The sequence below is a fragment of the Piliocolobus tephrosceles genome, chromosome 10 (genome assembly GCF_002776525.5).
Source record: "Piliocolobus tephrosceles isolate RC106 chromosome 10, ASM277652v3, whole genome shotgun sequence".
Taxonomy (NCBI): Eukaryota; Metazoa; Chordata; class Mammalia; order Primates; family Cercopithecidae; genus Piliocolobus; species Piliocolobus tephrosceles.
Window position 1 is genome coordinate 20763708 of NC_045443.1, and position 20872 is coordinate 20784579.

At 35.4% G+C, this 20872-nt stretch overlaps 1 protein-coding gene across 1 annotated transcript in view; it reads left to right on the forward strand.

Annotated features, from left to right (window-relative positions):
• PDE3A (phosphodiesterase 3A) overlaps positions 1-20872 on the forward strand; it is a 319028-nt gene that overhangs the window by 246270 nt on the left and 51886 nt on the right. Inside the window, exons 3-6 of the mRNA XM_023226157.1 lie at positions 3754-4011; positions 6559-6713; positions 11949-12064; positions 20358-20577. Of these exons, the coding sequence (XP_023081925.1) occupies positions 3754-4011; positions 6559-6713; positions 11949-12064; positions 20358-20577 (749 nt within the window). The remainder of the gene's footprint in view (positions 1-3753; positions 4012-6558; positions 6714-11948; positions 12065-20357; positions 20578-20872) is intronic.

Below are 20872 nucleotides of genomic sequence, written 5' to 3' on the forward strand. Positions count from 1 at the left end.
ACGACAAAAAACCCCCAAATAGCCAAAGCAGTACTGAGGGGAAAAAGGTTGAAGGCATTACACTTTCTGATTTAAAACTATATTACAAATCTATAGTAATCAAAATAGTATGCTACTGGCATAACAACAGAAACCTACACCAATAGATCAGAACAGAGAGCCCAGAAGTAAATTCAAACATACATGCTCAAATAATTTTACACAACGGTGCTAGGAGGAGACAGGTGGAAAGGGTAATCTCTTTGAAAAAAGGTGCTGAGACAGTTGGATTTCTACATACAAAAGAATGAAATTGTATGTTTATCTTACACCACACACAAAAATCAACTCAAAATAGCTAAAGACTGAAATGTAACACCTGAAACCATGAAACTTCTAGAAGAGAACATAGGGGAAAAGCTCTCGAACCTTGACCTTGGCAATGATTTTTTGGATAACACACCAAAATCCCAGGCCAAAAGAGATAAAATAAGTACATGGGACCACATCAAACTAAACAGCTTCTGCACAGGAAGGGAAACAATCAACAAAATGAAAAGGCAACTGATAGACTGGGAAAAAATATGTGCAAAGCATGTATCTGATAAGGAATTAATATCCAAACTTTATAAATAACTCTTATAACACAATAGGGGGAAAACAACCTGATTAAAAAGTGGGCAAAGGACACAAACAGACATTTCTCCAAAGAAGACATGAAAGTGGCCGACATATATGTATGGAAAAGTGTTTAACATCACTAAGCATCAGGAAATGGAAATTAAAACCACTATAAGATGTCACTTCACTCCTCTTAGGATGGCTATTACCAAAAAGACAAGATATAACAAACATTGGCAAGAGTGTGGAGAAAAGGGAACCCTAGAACACTGCTGTTAGAAATGTAAATGGGTATAGCCATTATGGAAAATAGTATAACGGTTCTTAAGAAAATTGAAAATAGAACTATATGATCCAAATAAGATAAAATCACCACCTCATAAAGATACCTGCACTGTCATGTCCATTGCATTATTCACAGTAGCCAAGATGTGGAAATACCATAAGCATCCGTCCATGAATGAATGGATGAAGAAAACGTGGTATGTATATAGGCACACACATGTATAGACATACAATGGAATACCATTCACCCTTTAAAAAGGAAGGAGATCCTGCCATTTGCCATAACATAGATGAACCTAAAGGACATTATGCTAAGTAAAATGAACCAGACACAGAAAAATATTACATGATCTCACTTACATGTAGAATCTTAATTTTTTTAAAAAAGATCAAATATTCAGAGAGAGAGAATAAAACAGTGGTTACCGTGGGCAGAGTCAGGGGAAGGGGCAGGAAATGGGGAGATGTAGGACAAAGGATACGAAGTAGCAGATGTATAGGATGAGTAAGTCTAGGGAATCTAATGTACAAGAGGACTACAGTTAACAAAATTGTATTGTATTACAGATTTTTTTTTAGTAAGGAGATTTCAGCTGCTCTTGTCACAAAAATACTATGTGAGATGCTGGATATGTTAATCGGTCTCGCTATAGTAACCATTTGACTATCTGTACACATCACATACCATCATGTTGTAAGCCTCAAGTATATACAATACAAATTATTTTAAGATAAGTAAAGTAAAATTCTCCTTTTAGCTCAGAAAAATAAAATTAACCCTACAGGTACAAATATGACATATGCATGACTATATATCCTAAAATTATTAATATTTCACTTAAATTTTCATATTGTTCGTAAGAGATATTTATGCCTGTGATCAGAGAACATGGGCACTATTATTAAATTATGCATTAAGTAATTACAGATATATTTAAGCACATAAAATTAAGATTTTCTGGTTTTTTTTTTTTTTTTTTTTTTTTTTATTCACCATGCTGGTTCAACTCTTGAGCTGTGGAATCAAACTATTTTTGATTGCAGCCTGATATTTCTACTTTCAACCTGTCTAATTTTGGCAAGTTATTTGTGTCTAATGAAAGTGAAAGTAATTATAGTACCTATTAATACTTTGTAGACTTGTGGGTAATAAATATCAACTTTACCATTATTATTATAGTTATTGTAATTTTAGCAGTAAAAGACATAACTTTTCTGTATGGTAATTTTACAGAGTCATTTATTCATTACTTATAGGTATTGCAGGACTAGATATCTTTATGGATGTTAGGTGTTATAATTATGATACTTTTCTAATTATAAGAATAATATATATTCACTTTTTCTACAACATACTTTTCCACCCACTGAACAATATTTTCTAGACAATAATTTATGAATCTACCCACATCTTTTAAACAAAGATATACAACTTTATATTACAGATATAATGAAATTTTTAAAAAATCAATTTATCTACTTATATGCATCTTGGGATTGCATTCTTTGGTTGTCATTGCCAGAGCACTGCTATATCCATTTTGTTATTGTTTTTATATGTTCAGATATTTGTAGAAGTATTTCTTTTGACCAGATATGTATGTTGTTTTGCTGGATCATAGGATACATACATTTAAGCTATAAATTGATAGGCTTAGCAAAGTTTCCTGCCAAACATTTTGGATTGTTTCTCCTCACTACTCATTTATGCAAACCATTACTAATGCTTGGTGTTATAAATCTTTTACTGTTTTGCCAATTCTGTAAGTGAAAGTTGTTTTTATTATATTGATTTGCAGTTTAATTATAGGGGACATAAGTGACTTTTTATATATATTGGTTATTTACATTTCGTTTGAATTGTCTATTCACTTCCTTTTTCAATTTTATCCTTTATTGATTTTAGAAGCTCTATATTTGGATATGTTTTATCTTCTCTGTGTGGCAAACATTTTCTCACAGACCATTTTTTTCCTTTGCTTATGGTATATTTTCTTATGTAGAACTTTATATCTTCATTTAGTCAGATACATTAGGAATATCCTTGGCAGTTTATGAATTCATATTATTTTTAAATGTTGTAATTTCAAGATTATAAAATAGTCCCTCATATTTTCTTTTAATCGTACAACTTTATACTTCTGTTTTTTCTCTCTTTGGAGTTTATTTTATGTATTTATATGTATTTTCCTGGCCTCTGTGTTTTGTGCTCTTCGTTTCTGCTGTGAGGACAGAGTAATGACTCTGCTCTGATAGGCACTTTGGCAGAATATGACAGATGTGCCACAGAATCCCAGAACTGAAATTTCTATTCTTACCAGCAACAAGAAGAGAGACAGATTGTGAACTAGCACACAAATGGAGTTTTTTTGTGTGTCTATCTCTAATAACATTCGTTGAATAACTACCATAGCAAAAATATTCATTGAATAAACACCAGGTTCAAGTGTCACATTAAAATATTATAAAAAATAACATTTTATGGTATATTAATGTTGCTTTTGGAGTGAAATTCCTAAAGAACATACGTGTAAAATGTTGAACTCTTCATAAGGAGTGATATGAAGTTTTTTCCCTAGATCTCTGAAACTTTTTGCCTTTTAAAAATAGTGTTCATCTTTTTAATTTCTGCAAATATGCTTGACCCCTCCCCAAGTTCTAGCATTAAAAAAATGTGCCGCAAATGCAAAAAAGGGTGACAGCTAGGGCACATTTTAGCAGAATTTGAAATAGGTCATGTGAATTTTACTGTACTGAAATCCTAAAGAATCAGCCCATTCATTTCTTAGTGAAGAAGTTCAAATTAATGCTTTGTGCCTTCAGATTCAGACCTTTTCTTACCTGATCTTGTCTTGGTTTGTATCTCAGTCTTCAGGAACCAGTATTACTGTGGACATCGCCGTCATGGGCGAGGCCCACGGCCTCATTACCGACCTCCTGGCAGACCCTTCTCTTCCACCAAACGTGTGCACATCCTTGAGAGCCGTGAGCAACTTGCTCAGCACACAGCTCACCTTCCAGGCCATTCACAAGCCCAGAGTGAATCCCGTCACTTCGCTCAGTGAAAACTATACCTGTTCTGACTCTGAAGAGAGCTCTGAAAAAGACAAGCTTGCTATTCCAAAGGTAGGTAGTAATGACATACTCCCTAAAGGGTTAGACTATTTTTTTTTTTTTTAAATTGTCTTCTAGGTCTCCTTCCTGTCACCTCAACTCCATCTGCAGATTAATATCAATGACTCGGGCAAAATGTGTTGATCATGGTGACAAAAGTAATAAAGATTTAAACATAAAGACTTCTGTCCTTATACTTGATAGTTTTCTATACATAGAAAATTTATCTTTTTATGTTACCTCTTTTATTTAATCTTTCATGTTACATGCAAAAAGTTTTTTCTTCTATATGCCAGATGCTTTTCTAAGGTGATAAGGATATTGCAGCAACAACAACAAAACAAAAAAGACAGAAATCTTTGCTCCTTTCTAGTGCAGATTCTGTTTAAAATTCGTTGACTCCTAAAACTGAAGGTTCTTTACTCTTTGATTTTCTTGAATGATATACTTCAAAATACCCTCATGACTTTCCAATACACAATCAGTTTTGAACCCCGAACAGTTTTAGTCAATTATAGATTATTTAAAGCGAAATACGTCCTTAGTGATTTCTATAAACATATATTTTATATGTAAAAGGAAGAAATTACACAAATTTATTCTTTTTATATATATGGTATGAGTTTTAAAAAAGCAAATTATGAGAGGATCCTCACCCAGTTTAGATCTCAGTATTAATTAAAAATAAGGCATATTAAAGACAAGAAAATCAGAGTGTCAGTGGTCTCTGGTATATTCAGCACAGTTACTTATTTAGTAGACAGTCAGCTATCCCTTTGAGCTGATGGTCAGTCAGTAACACCTGTGCTTCTGCTGTTGTGCGTCTCTTCTCTGAGGAATGTGATCTTCATAACTTTGTCAATAACATATTTACATAGTTTCCTTCCAATATGCAATTCCCTAATAAAAATATACCTAAGTATAATACGACCAAGGAAATGGAGAGAGAGATTAACTGGTTCCTTCAGGTCTCAAAATAGACCTGAAGTTAAAGACAGATTTAAGGCAGGAAACCTGGTATTTAAGAGTGTTTGACTTTTTCTCTTCCAACTGAATTACCTTCTGAGATGCACATTCAGATGTTTAAGAGACACTGGAAACTATTTAATGTCAGAGCTATTCTTAAATCCCAAGTTGACATATAATTCATTTCTCAAAATTTTTTACCTTCTTCGGAAGAGCAGAATGTCTTTGTGAAGTATGCCTGTGTGGTTGGTTTATTAGGAGTGATTCGCCACAAACAAAAGTGGGTTGTGGTTCTATTATGACTGTTGCTGAAGTTGTAGAAAAAAGACATTCAGTTTAACTTTTTTTTTATTTATTTTTATTTTTAGATGGAGTCTCACTCTGTTGCTCAGACTGGAGTGCAGTGGCACGATTTTGGCTCACTGCAAGTTGGCCAGGCTGGTCTCAAACTCCTGACCTCAAGTGATCCACCCGCCTCGGCCTCCCAAAGTAGCTGAGGTTTACATGGGATTACAGGCATGAGCCACCGCACCCCCTAGTTTAACTTTTAAGGTCAAGACTCACTTTAGAGGATTGGTGCTCATCCTAGTGATCCCAGACTCTTATCTCAGTGCAGATGACACTATATGTCCTGTTTAGGATATGGTGGGAGAAGAAATAAGAAGGGGAACAGCAGGTTGGCCAGCAGGGTCTCCTATTAAGAGGAGTTGACACTGATGACATTATCCATATCTCTCATGTCTAAGTTACATTAATCATAAGAGAAGTGGTGCATTTTGTGAAAGATTTACATTCTTACACTGAGCTCCTTTCGTTTGTAAATGAAGATAATAAAGTCAATAATACTTGGGGGTATAGACTGTGGTGCAAGGTGATATAAATTAATTCATGCTTCCAAACCAGTGACCTTTGAGGAAAAACTTCTCATAATAACTAATATGTGTGTATAGGTTTGTAAATCCTGTTGAATAAATATAACTGTAAAATTATCCCAGAGGTAATTGACTCACTCCTATAATCACATATTTGTAGAAGCATTGAAATAAAGACCCTCAAAGGTTATTTATTTATTTATTTATTTATTTATTTATTTATTTATTATTTTTGTTTTAGACAGAGTTTTGCTCTTGTCACCCAGGCTGGAGTGCAGTGGTATGATCTCGGCTCACTGCAACCTCCGCCTCCCAGGCTCAAGCGATTCTCCTGCCTCAGCCTCTTGAGCAACTGAGATTACAGGCACCCACTACCATGCCAAGCTAATTTTTGTATTTTTGGTAGATGGGGTTTCGCTATGTTGTTCAGGCTGGTCTCAAACTCCTGACCTCAGATGATCCACCCACCTTGGCCTCCCAAAGAGTTGGGATTACAGGCATGAGCCACTGCGCCTGGCTGCTGATTTTTATGATATACGTTCATTTTGGCCAGAGAATCTTTTATTAAATTTCTGAACATTCAAATTTTAGATAGGTGATATTCAACTAATATAATTTAGTTCATTCACTTCTAATGAAAAGCTCATTTCCTTCTATTATATTACAGAAAATTTAAGAGATATAAAATATGCTTGGTAATGAAGTCAAGTCTCTTTCCTAGCGCCTGAGAAGGAGTTTGCCCCCTGGCTTGTTGAGACGAGTTTCTTCCACTTGGACCACCACCACCTCGGCCACAGGTCTACCTACCTTGGAGCCTGCACCAGTACGGAGAGACCGCAGCACCAGCATCAAACTGCAGGAAGCACCTTCATCCAGGTGGCATACGGCTCCTGCTGGTTTAATGTCTCTTAGAGAAGTTACTTGCCAAAAATGAGTTGTAAATTACAGGAGAAGGAAGGCTAACCCATTACATTTGGTTGGAGGTCAGCTTTGAACATGGAAAGGGTACATGGTTTAAATGCAGAGCAGTATAGGGGTTAACATCAGATAATTAGGTTTAGCATCTGTTGTGTGACCCTAAATATAAGTGGAAAGCATGACTTGATGTGATCTCTGCCATTGTGACCTTAGAGGGGAAGGGTTAAGCTCCAGGGTGAAGGTAGGTAATTTTATCTACATTGAGATTCATACTGGGATCCTTAGATCAAAAGTGTCTAACTTGACATTTGCAATTGATATGAGATGCCCAGCCCAGTCACTAGCCTCCGCCAAGACCAGCTGTCTTAGCTTTGTACAAAAGACAAAAGAACAAATCAAAAGCAGATCATCCTAAGAACACCTAGATAAGTTCAAACATTTGGTAATTTAAACTTTTCTGAGGATATTAATTCCAATTTTTCAAAGCAACTTAAAAGCCAGAATTACCAGAACTAAAGAAAAGGTTATATTAACATCTAAAAAGAATTTTGAAGAAAATAGCTAAGGAAAGTGCATTTAGAAGGAGATACTGTGTCCTTTTCTATTTAGAATAAAAATATTGTACTTATCATACTTTATTCAAATCCATTAATTGTGAGACCATTTACCATATGATTTCAGGTTTTTGAAACACATATATCAGTTTTATCAATAACCTAATGAATGAAAAATATCCACATTTATGTCATATTACATGATAGCAATATCAGAAGTAATTTTCTCCTGATCTTTAGTCTGGGATATAAATAAACTACCATACTGAAACTAATAGAAATATTTCAGATTATAAGAATTTAATGACTACTGACTTTTCTTTTTTGATTAAAAATTTTTCATTGGTTTCTTCCATATTATTTGTATTCTAAAAAATCTGTAAAATTGAAAGCAAACTCGGCCGGGCTTGGTGGTTCACGCCTGTAATCCCAGCACTTTGGGAGGCCGACGTGGGCGGATCATGAGGTCAGGAGATCAAGACCATCCTGGCCAACACGGTGAAACTCCGTCTCTACTAAAAATACAAAAATTAGCCAGGCATGGTGGCGGGCACCTGTAGTCCCAGCTACTTGGGAGACTGAGGCAGGAGAATGGCACGAACCTGGGCGGTGGAGCTTGCAGTGAGCCCAGATCGCACCACTGCACTCCAGCCTGGGCAACACAGCGAGACTCCATCTCAAAAAAAAAAAAAAAAAAAAGGGAAGCAAACTCAAATGTCATATGTATTTTATATGTCAGTAAAATTCCACTCCATCCTATTACCTGGACTTTTGTAAAACTTGTAAACAACACAAGAAGAGATTATGCAGTGTTTCATGAAAATTTCTTGAAATTTGAAATTAGAAGTCAATGGTAATATTTTTCTCTAAAAATATTGATCATTGACAATTGCTACAGCAGCAAATACTGATAAATGTTAATAGAATTACTGTTAACTATTGCTTGATAAAATGAATTACGTTTTCAGTGTGTATCATTAGAGTGTACCTATTTTGCCAATGCACCTTGCTAAGTTTCCTGTCATAGCATAGGTAATGCTTCATGATTTCCTTCCCATAGAATGACTATCAAAAATCCACTCATGCCTTGTCAAATGTCTTTCTTTCTGTTATTCTTTGTTACATCTAGTCAAATCCTATTTCCCCTGCTTTTCTCTTCTCTTAGTCAATTAGATGAACTTGAGGGTTTAAATTGAAATCATGACAAGGAAAAAAGTTCCGAGAACTTTTAAGAATTTAACGCCCGAGGATCTTGTCATTTCTTCTTTGTAAAATGGATACATCCAAATATTTATAATAGAGATAAGGAATAGCATATGATTCCATTCATTCTCATTCTCTCATTCCTAAAAATACTCATAGATGTCTTGCCTGGGTATACGTTTTCCTCACTGCCTAATATACTATCTCATAATCTCACTGTCCTGTGAAAAGTACTGATGTAAAATCTGAAAGCAATATAATTTCTTCATCATTGTGAATAAAGGAAATTCATTCTGAATAGAATTTGATCCCTTTAAGGAAAAACCATTTATAAGTAAGTGGCAGTAGTACCACCACTAAATACAGCTAGTTTTGGCTTGATCATAAATCAAAGTTAAAACCTTCTTTTGAGTTTTAGCCCTGAAATTGCTTCCCTTTTAGCCCTTTTATTTATTCCTTCCCATATCTGTTCATTTATTGGGTCTCTGTAAGGACTACATTGATCAAAAGAAGAATAAGAGTGAGAAATAAAAATTAGGAACACAACTTATATTCCTTTATATATACAGCTGGATAATTTACTCTGAGTAATTTTAAATACAGTCTGGTAGAAAGCACACTGGACTGAGAATCTGAAGTGTCTTGGCCCTACTACTTAGAAATGTACTGTGTTCTTAGAGGCAAGTCATTAGCCTGCCAGAGTCTCTGTACCCAATTACAAGGAGTCATTAGGAAAAAGGGGAGCTTGGACATAATTGGAGGAGTAAATTAGATGGAAGAATGCAAGTAGGTGCTTTAAAAAATAGGCTTTAGAGAAATAGAAAAAGCTGAAATAAATCAGACCCTAAATCATTCCAAGTTGACCTTGGAATTGACCCCTGCCTGTGTATTCAGGCAAAAAGAAAGCAGTCAACTTGGCAAAAGAGACAGTTACCTGATCAGACTTTAAGGACATAGAATGGAGTCATTATAGGGATAATAAGAGCACAAGACCACCTTTGGGAAGAAGACTGAGATCTTCCATCACAGGCACATACATAATTTTCCTCTGCTGTGCCAGCATGAGGAAACCATGTAAAGGTTTTCCTAAGCTGTTCTCCTTTACGGAATCCAAATATTTCATATTCATGAAATTTAAACAGGAATCTGGAAATAAAGAACAATGATGAAAAGCTGAAAACTGTGAGGGTCTTACAAAGCAATATATGAAAGCACCTGTAAACTATAATGCATTTATGTATAATGTAATACATTGATTTATTGTATTAATAGTAAAATACAATAATTGTATTAAGAATGTGATATGACTAGGATGTTATTTATCTTGAGTTCATTAAATCTGCATTTATTAAGAATACTCTAATGTGTTTTGCAAACTTTAAAATGAATACATTTTATTTGAATACATTTTTATTTGAAAAAATAGTAAATTGTTGAGATAACCTTCATAATATATGTTTCTGATATATTAAAACATTCAGTTACTGTAAGGCATTATCTTTAAAAAGTCTACTTAGAAAAGTAAAAGTAGTAACCTATTCACTGTATTATGTAATGAGAACTGCAAACATTTGACCACATATACATTATATAATAGTTGTTCACAGTAATCAGTTAGTCAATCCAGCAAAATAAATTAAAAAGCACCAGCACCACCAGAAAATAGTCAGTGTTGTTATCTGTTTCAGATCCAAAGTTTCTTTCATCTCATTATTTCCTAAATACCAAGAACTTGTGAAATACCTAGGATGTGCTTTCTGAGAAGGATGTCAAACAAATATTTTTATGCCTTACTTAATTGCATTTTATAATTGCTGAAGGTCATGCCACATTTCAAATGTCCTCATATATGGAAAACTGCTATTAGAAGTGGAGAGAAAAGATGAAGTTTTAAAATACCTGGGTCAATAGTTGAAGAAAAATCTCTCTGAAATGGAAAAAAAAAAAAAAAAATTGAGATAAGAAGTGTCAGAGTGTCAAATTGACCTCAACACAAATTACAGATCTTACCCATTGCTGAATTTACTAGTAATCAAAGGATACAGACAATAGTAAGACTCATGCTTAGCATGCTTTCCTTTGAGAGGTCTATTAGTGCAATTTTCTGAAAGTCCCTTTATTCCACATTAGCACATGTTCTGGTTTGGATTTAGCAATCAGGGTTCTAAGCAATGCATGCATAATATTACTTGCACAGAGGGAACCATTTCAGCTCTGGAACCTCTCCAAATTCTATCGTTATTAATTATAAACTTATATGGCAATCTCCATGCATCCGTGAGCCCATAATTCTATCGATTTTAGGTGTTTTACGATAAGCCACCCAGACAGACCAGGCACATCCTGGTTACATTGCCAATCTAAGATTGGCAAAAGATCAAATTGTCAAATTATATTTATGTAAATTGTAGATTGTACCCAGTACCAAATTTACTAATGCTTGAAAGGACACAGGTGTTAGCAAACACAGACCAAGCACTTTTCCCTTGGAGCAGTCCAAGATTGCCAACACAACTTTCGAAATTCCCTTCTCTCCCAAATTAGGATGGAGTCTATTTCAGATTCAACATGTATAAATTTTGAGCAACACATACAGAGAAATTTTGTCTTGGAATACCTCCAAAATTTATATCCCATTAATTGCATGACTTACATAACATTCTCTAGCTCAGTTTTCCATGAATCTATTAATTCCACATTTATTTACAAGGAGCAACCTAGACATACCAAGTACATCCTGGTAAAAGCATTTGCTAGATGAAGATTCTGCATTACCTTTCACCTAGTACATATCATCAGTATGGTTAGCATCAGCTCCATTGTTGGCATGTCCCTTTTTACAGATTCCCTTGTAAAAAGGGAATTTGACTAGATAATCACTTTTTTTCTCGGTTATCACCAGTAAAGAGAAATCATAAGCTAAAGGCCTGCTGCTAATCATTTCCGTCACAAGGAAATAATGCAAAAAAAATTATTTTTGAATGATTTCATGGTCATTCAGTTTTTGAATACAAATCCACCAAAAATAATAGAGTACTGAAGTAAGCATCATCACACTTACAGCTTATGTAAATTCACCCGCATCTTAACCAGTTAATCTGCAAGCCTCTTTTAGAAAATCTGTGAGGAATGCAATTTTAGAGTACAGTGAGAAGGTGTTTAATTTTTATTAATTGGATAATAAGAAAGTTATCTTTCCTCTTTGTTAACCCAGTATGGGTTGATGAGTAACTGCTATATCCCTGCAACACAGATTGTTTTTACATAATCTGTTTCATCACTGGGAAGTACAGTGGTTCTGTCACTGAACCTGAACCAATACTCAGATTGGCAAATCTATTACAGAAATGATGGTTGGGTTCTGGCAAGACTGGCCCAATAACTGATGAATAATTTCTTTTATTTTCTTTTAATTCTGTCTTGTCGGTGCTGTTAGTCCTGATTCTTGGAATAATCCAGTGATGATGACCCTCACCAAAAGCAGATCCTTTACTTCATCCTATGCTATTTCTGCAGCTAACCATGTAAAGGCTAAAAAGCAAAGTCGACCAGGTAAGTAACTTAACTGGAGAAAGGTTCATACTGTAAGTGTGGAGTCATAGAGCAAACCAGACCTTAAGCGTTGAAATATTCTGAGGGTGCCCTGTATTCAGATATGTTTGGTTTGTCTATTCTAATAACCAGTTATTTTTTAAAGCCTCGATAACCAATTAGTTATTTAAATTTCCACCTTATGTGATGATATAGATTCCTTCAAAGTTGTTGTATCAGAGTTCCTATCTTGAACTAATTAGATGCACAGGAAATCACTTTTACCATCAAGCATCATCTGTGGTAGCATCGTCTCATAATAGAAATTCCAGTGTTTTAGTCTCTATTAAAATTGTTTTTCAGGAGTATGACATATACTTAAAGGAAGTGTTTCATTTACTACACATGAACTATGATAAGGAATTGAGATATTGAAATTAAGAATAATAAAGCTTTAGATAGGAACATGAAATGATATTGGGGAAGACTACCTCATTTGTTCAGGGTTCTTGCTCACCTAAACCTGTAATAGGAGTTTTTGTGAGATTCTGTCTCTGAATAGCCTTTCCCCTAGAAGCCCAATTAAGAATCTGGGATGTTTCCTCTGACCTTTCCTTTTTGGAATCACGGTTTCACTTCTCAGTATTACAGAAAATATCAATGAGATTTTCAGTAACTTCCTTAGTTTCTTAATCTACTGCCTTTAGCAGTTTAAGAGTTCATCAAATGGTTAAAAGTAAAACTGCCCACTTCCCACTGAGATATGAAACATTCAAGTTCTGGCTGCCATGGCAACCCCAAACTCCAATTTTTATGTCATCAGGCTCATGACATTGCTAAAAGCTCTGCTGGCTTGCCTCCCGAATAGCTGCACCCCTCTGTCTGAATCCTTCACTTCTTACTTCATGCCAACAGTCAGTAAATCGTGCTATGAAGGGAAGAACAATTTACAAGATTTGGGCTCACCTTTCTGAGGTTCTCCTCTTTATGGGAAGCTAGTCCGTCAGAATTGTGTGCTTTGCCTTGATAGCTTTTTTGTATCATTTTATTGGAATTACATCAGTAAAAGAGACCATTAAGCTAATCTACTTTCCAACAACTAATCTGGTCCTCTCTGCTCTTTAGAAATGTTCATTAAATTTTGCCACTTAGAAGTTATTAATGACCTGCTAATAAAACTGAGCTTTCACCAGGGCCAGGCAATGTAGGATAATGTAGGCAAATACTTAAATTGAGATATTCCTGAAGGCAAATGCGGATTAGCTCAGTACTAAGAAGAATCATCTGGGACTCCAGCAAGGTGGAGAAACTGCATTTGAGAATTCCACATTAAATCCAAGAGTCTTAAAGGAGCGCTAAAGTGGTTTTAGGTATGTAGGGCCCCTTGGCTCCCTACAAAAATATATACAGATACTTTTGGAAGGGAAGCATCCCCAGTTAAGGGCCATGAGATTTTATCAGATCAGATTCAAACATAGAGCTTACAACCAGGATCGCTAATTGCACAAAGAAACACCATGAGTTTGAGTTAACAGAAATAAAAATACAAGTTTCTAGATCTGTAAAAGGATGAAAATATTTAAATTAAAATTTAATTCAAAAATTTACATATTTAAAGAAAAATAATAGCAATGAGAAAAGACATAACTGCAGAGCAGCTAAATATAACTTTTGGAAATGTAGTCAAGGAGATATTAAATAGCATAGTAGACTACTGAATTAGTAAACTGGGTACAGAACGATCTGAAGAAATTATCCAGAAAGCAATACAGATGAAAAATTGGAAAATATAATAGATTTTAGGAGATATAGAAAAATTAGAGAGTCTAATATACATGATATGTGTAATCAGAGTTTTAGTAGCAGATAGAAGACAAAAAATACTTAGGAGAAGCCTAGTAAATGGAAAGAAACTCACACGTAAATACAAAATAGTGAAACTACACAACACCAAAGATACACACACAAAAAAATCCTAAAGTCTACCAGAGAAAAACAAATTTCCTTTTCAGGAAAGGCAGTCAGGCTGAGAGCAGAACAGTCAGAAATACTAGGAGTCAGAACACAGGAGAATATTTTCTTCAAAGTTCTGAAACAAGATGATAACGTAAAGTTTTGTGCCTGGCAGATTCATCTTACAAGAATAGGAGCGAACTAAAGACAATTTGAAGGAAGTCAAAACTTTACCATCTGCCAAATCTTTACTAAAGGAATTTATGATGGATATATTCTAGAAAGAAGCGGAAGAAGAGAAAGTTTGAGATCTAATAAAAATGTTAAACAAATCTGAAAACCATGAGTCAATCCAAACAAACAAATTCATAAATAATAGTATTTCCAGATTTGTGAATAGTTTTTATAAGATTTTTTAAGGACAGAACTAGAATTTCAGACAGTAATAATACGTAATTCAAGAGATGAAATATAAATTTAAGTGTTCTAAATCTGTGAGTAGCTCAGAAAGGGGGTTCAGATGAGAAAACTGAGGAACAAGAAGGTTAAGTAATTTGCTTTCTCTAGGTCATACAATGAATCCCGAATACTTTCTTTTGTCCTAATGACTTCATACTAGAAAAAAATGAGGATGACACATTGTCATAATTTAAGGTTAGGATTTTTTTTGGTTCTGACCTTGGGTAGGTGCAAGATAATAGAAGGATTTGGTTTTCTCTCCCTGTTTCTTTGGTTAAGTAATAACATAAAAATTATTGAATAACCAACATGATAAGATCACGAAACTGAAAATTATGATTAGGCAGACACTGGAAATAACAGAGCAAATGATGCAACAGCCTCATATTCCTGTGTCCTGATCCCCAGTTTGTATGACTGCACTCTAGAAGAAAGAGCAAAGTGTAAAAGGAAAGGAATGTTCACATAAGATACCACATGGGCAGGTGGTAGGAATGAGAGCCACAGGCACAACAAGAGTGCTCTTCCATTCTTGCCATCAAGGGCATAAGACATTTCCATCATGATCATTTTGGAGTGGATTTTGCATTGTGGCATCTTTAGACAGCTGTCACAGCACAGCTAAAAGTTTATAAAATAACCTATATCCCAGGCATGCTGAATCTGACTAATTACATTCCTAAAGGTCTGCCAAAAGAGACAAAAACATCTATCAAGAATCAGAGAGCCGAAAAGAGATTACAACTCTATCCTAATCAGATGGGCCCTTCTGCTTTAAAATCCCTGCTTCCCTGTTTGGGTTGTTGATGGAGCTAAGTAGTTGTGACGTGTTTGATGCAGTTGACTGTGATGCATCCTGGTTTTCCATAAACTCCATGGAAAGAAGCTGGGAAGAGCCCCCTTGTGGCAAAGAGTGTAAGCAAATGGAATCAAATGAAATGTGAAGAGAGTCTGAGGAAACATGTAAGAGCAATAGGCAATGAGGTGGAGAGAAAGCGAGTATGAAGTAAGAAGAGACACACAGAAAGATAAATACCCTGTTTCCAGAGAGGACTAATGAAATCTGTTCTTTGCGCAAATCAAGTAAACAGAGTGTCCTTTAGTTCAGTCAATCAATGTTAATTTTAAATAACTGAAACACAAGTTATTATGCAGTTACTAATATAAAATAAATGAATGAAATCACATAGGACTCCTTTAATTGAAGCTTAAAAGCAGGAGATTCAAATATAATTTGTATTTTCAATTTTGCTCTTCTAGTATGAGTCACTGACATTGTGGAGCTACCATGATACTATTCTGCTTTAAAAATTCCTTGAATTTATAGTTACTGTATTTGCAGTAGTCCTTTCCCGGATTCTTGTAAGTTTGGCTGCCGATTGCAGTGATAACAGATATCTCTACACCTATAATCTAGACTGTTTTTCTTATACAAAATTTGAAAATATAGAGAACTTTAATTATGGTATTGTGATTCTTTTTCTTTGGCATTCTCTTTAGATGCAATTTCTGCTTTGGAAAAAAAATATTCAGGCTGTCCGTTTTCATCTGGGCATGAAAAAAAGAGATGTCTTTATCAGACAAGCTGGTTCCTTTTTTGTTCCATTAAAATTAAACTGAGAGAGTTTTATAGCACAAAACAGATGGATTCACTTAAATAATTCCCCTACAGTATTGTTTATTTTCTCTCTTTGATTGCCCAAAATTCCTTGTGTTCTGACACACATTTTCTCATGCTCTCAGGAACAAGGAATTAAAGGCCAAATTACTCAAAGGAGTTGGCATTTTAGACTTTATTTTTAAAATTATATTTTTAATTTTTTGTTTTTAAGTGTTTTGATTTTAAGTATTTCACATTAGGACAGTTTGAATCATTCAAAAATTTATGTTTCATGAGCTATGTCTTCTTCCTGGAATCTGCTAAAATTACTCAAACATAAAGTGAAGATAAATAATATATTTGAGAGAATGCATGTTTATCTGAATCTCTTCAGTCGTGTGTGAGTGTGCGATGTAAAATTAGATGAGATTTTCAAAGGTTCTAACAGTCATCCCTCTAACTTTAGACATGATTACATTGAAAGCATTTTAGAAAATTTGTTTTTGAAGACTTCCAAAGGTTATTCCTCCCCATTCCTTAGACTGTCCTCTTCCTGTATCTGAAATCATTTATGTATAGTTTATCCTTTCTATAAAGAAAATTTGGTTATTATCTGCATTTATCTCCCTATCTTTTTGAAGACCGATACGGTCTTCAAAATATGCATGTACATCCTAATTCTTTCTGTTTTTAAACTTCAAGTAAACTATGATAATGCACACTGGGAAAAATAGTAGTTTGGCTTTGGGAAAAAAAGAGAACTTATACTTTTATAACTTTAGCTTCTCACCTGCAGAATAGAAATATCCCTGCTTCTCATGAGTGTTGCCAAGAGTTACGCTTTGTGTGTGTGTGTGTGTGTGTGTGTGTGTGTGTGTGTGTGTGTGACGGATTCTTGCTCTGTTGCCCAGGCTGAAGTGCAGCTGTGGCGTGATCTCAGTTCACTGCAACGTCCGCCTCCCAGGTTCAAACGATTCTCCTGCCTCAGCCTCCAGAGTAGCTGAGATTACAGGCATGCGCCACCATATCAGGCTAATTTTTGTATTTTTAGTAGAGATGGGGTATCATCATGTTGACCAGGCTGTTCTCGAACTCCTGATTCCAGGTGATCCCCACTCCTCGGCCTCTCAAAGTGCTGGGATTACAGGCATGAGACACCGCGCCTAGCCGAGTTATGCTTTTAAAAGTGTTCAAAATGTGTAGACTAATACTACAGAAGCAGAACTTCTCTATTACAGGTTTATTTTAAATTTCATCCCAGGCAGTAAATTTGATGTCTTAAAATCTGCTTGTTTGTTTAAATTTAGTTAATCCGTGAGTTCCAAGAACTCTAATGTTTGTGTGATTTTTAAAATTTGTGTTTGAGAGTGAATTGCATGTATCTGATGCAATCAGCTGGCAGCTACTAAAACTTAGCAATGAAAAAATCATTCTTCTCATAAATTGCCTTCAGAAAAAACAGGGTGTCAAGACAGAAATGGACAATGTTCTCATGGGCTTTGAACTATTGTTCTGTTAAAAAAAATTGTGTAGAAAACTGTCCCAAAACTCACAGTTTACTATGAGAACAACTAAGGAATTGCCTAACACAGTGTCTATCAGGAATCTCTTTTTCTTATGACACAGCAATTACTTTTAATTGCTGTTTTTGCAATTACTTTTCATTGCAAAAACCACAATTACTTTTGCACCAACCTAATAAAACTTTGCCCTGGCCCTACCCAACCCTATCCAGACTTGCCCAGCAACCTCTCTGACCACGTTCCCTGCCCCTCTTTTTCCTTTCTGCTAAGCTGCCAACCACTGACCTCCTGACTGCTCCTCTGACATCCCCCAGGTATGTCCCTCTTTCCTGAATGTGCTTTCCCCAGCTACTTCTCTCTAAATGTCTTCTGTATTTCATGAGGCCTCTATTCAAATTTTACCCACCCCTACCCCTTCCCAGCCAGGAAGGCCTTCCCAGTCCATCCTATCTAAAGAGCATTTATGTTCTTCCCTGCCTTCTACCCTGTGCATTGTTTTCTTACTATTACTTGAATTTAAGTTAACTTTTCTTTTTTATTGACTTTATTTTTTTAGTTTCTGTCTCCCCTAAAAAGGTGGGAGCTCCATTAAGAGCAGGGATTTTATTTTGTACCCTACTCCATCCATGGAGCAAGACTCACAATAAATACTTGTTGGATGAATAAATCCTTGAGATACTCAGTACAGATTCCTTGGTAAAGTTTCTACCACATCATACTAGGATTCAGCTCCTTAATGGCCACGGTACCTTTCTAAGATTATTTGGAGTCCCAGTCTAAATCCAAAAAATGGTCAAAATTAGACCAACCCTTTTTAATCTTTACATCACAGCACCCGTATATGTGTAACAGTATTTGTGAATACCATAGCATTAGAGAAATGAGAAGGGATTTTGAGTTTGAAAACTAGATTTCCTTTATTTTATAAAATTATATTGAGAAAAACTAATTATAAGCTATTGGAGATAATATTAAAAATGGAGTTTATTCTAGAGTCTCCAAATAAAATATTTCTTTTTAAAAAATATTTTCAACCATTAAATAATGCACAGCAAACTTGGAACCCACTTGCTGCACACAATCATACATTGGCTGGGAAATTCTGAGTTAAAACCTTTGTGAACTTAATTTTTTGTTTTGATTTGTTTTTGGCTCAGGATACTATGTAATGTGAAGGTTTGTCGTTATCTTTGGGAAAAATAACTGAGTCTTTTTAATAGAAGTAGAAACCCAAATAAAAACCATTAGGCATAACATAAGGAGCAATGCAAATGCTGCCTAATAGGCCATTGATTTTACTTCCCCCTTGGATAATCTCTGATAGAGGTACTGGTTTATAAGCCTCATTTTACTAAGAATAGCTGGGTTTACTCTATATTCTTCCATGTACTAGTACTGTAACCTTGGGAGGGTTTTTTACCCTCTCTGGGTCTAAGTGGTTTCGTTTACTTAGTATAAAGGCTGGGAAGGGGTTGAGCTGCTGGTTAGGAATTAACAATAGATATGCTGAGAAAGAACTAGAAGGGAGTGCTGCTCTTCACACTGAAGCAAGGGGGGAGAGTGAGATTTCTCATCTTTAACAACAACAACAAAAAGAAATAACAGTGCCAACAAGAAATTAAAAAGAAAATTATACACACACACACACACACACACACACACACACACACACACACAAACTCCCTCAACAAACTTAATATTCTTTTCAGTGGACCAGAAAACCTTTGGTGTGACAAATCAAACTTTTGAGGAAGCTAGATCCTGGAAGTAAACTTTGCTGTAAGCCAACTGACAGCTAACCACACACATAATTTGATGATGTGAAGGTGGATGGCTGTAAATTTTCCTAAGTGGTGAGAAATAGAGAACGACTTTTAATAATGTCATTTCATTTACCCTGCAGTACATTGTTCAGCCATAAAATCATGAAAACCAGTAAGCAGGTTTTTGGCCAGAAGTTATTTCTCTCCTTTTTTCCATTTTAAGTGCAGGCTGCCTTCTCTGTGTTTGGGAGACAGTAACTTCAAAAGACATCTTCCTTGTCTTCCAACAGCCACACTTTGAAATCTAAGCCAGTGTCCTGTAAAACTCTTACAATCTAGAGTAAATACAGACAGTTTGGCACAAATATCCACACTTGAAATGGAAGCTTTAGGTCTATTGTTTGATCTGAAATGGATTGTATTACATTTTAAAATGTTTTCTTCAAAAATTATTTTGATCAAAGCAGTCTTTCACACCGAAAGGTCTTATTTCACTGAAACTGTGAGTTAAGAAGGTTAATTTCCTCTCAGTAATGCATCTTCTTTATTTACATATTTTAAGCATCTGATGCCTGCTGAACTCTGCCCCAGATACTGGTTAATGTTTAAAACAATAGCAGATCCTGTTCCTGCTAAAACCTTCACAACCTAAGAGGAAATCAACACATGAGAAAATTTTAACTATTATTTCCATGTCAGAATGACAAGAAGAAACAAAAATGGGAGGAGAAAATAATATCCTTCTGTCCTGAAGTTACTCCAGGACACCAAGGCTTTGACTGTATATGTCAACATTGCCACTATTTTTTTATGATGACTCATTCCTCCCATTTAATGCTGTGGAGACACCCCAACCGCACTGGCTTCAGATGTTGGTATGTGGAGGAGGCCAGCCCAGTGACCTGAGCAGGCACGTGGTTGTTACTGAGTTTGTAAGAGTCCAGGTGAAGTTCAACAGTTGCAATTTTGCATTTTAAAGACATTTGTTTAGTTACTTAACTCTCATTCTTTCTCAGGTGCCCTCGCTAAAATTTCACCTCTTTCATCGCCCTGCTCCTCACCTCTCCAAGGGACTCCTGCCAGCAGCCTGGTCAGCAAAATTTCTGCAGTGCAGTTTCCAGAATCTGCTGACACAACTGTCAAACAAAGTCTAGGTTCTCACAGGGCCTTAACTTACACTCAGAGTGCCCCTGACCTATCCCCTCAAATCCTGACTCCACCTGTTATATGTAGCAGGTAAGGATTTTTTATGAACTGAAGTTTAATAATAAAACTGATGATGGTTTTTCCCTAGAAATACCTACCACCAGCCCACGCAGCTTGGGGTAGGTTTGCCAAAGTAGTTGACAACCAAGTATAGGATAATGTGATTTGTGTTGAGTAGGCTACAATAAAAACTTACGTTTTAGTAGTTTTCTATTAACAAAGTTTAGAATCCATGCAGCTCATACAGCTAATCTTTAGAGAGGATACAAAATCGTTAGCTGTATATGTTGCCTGTTTCCTGATGGTGAATATAGAAAATTTGTAA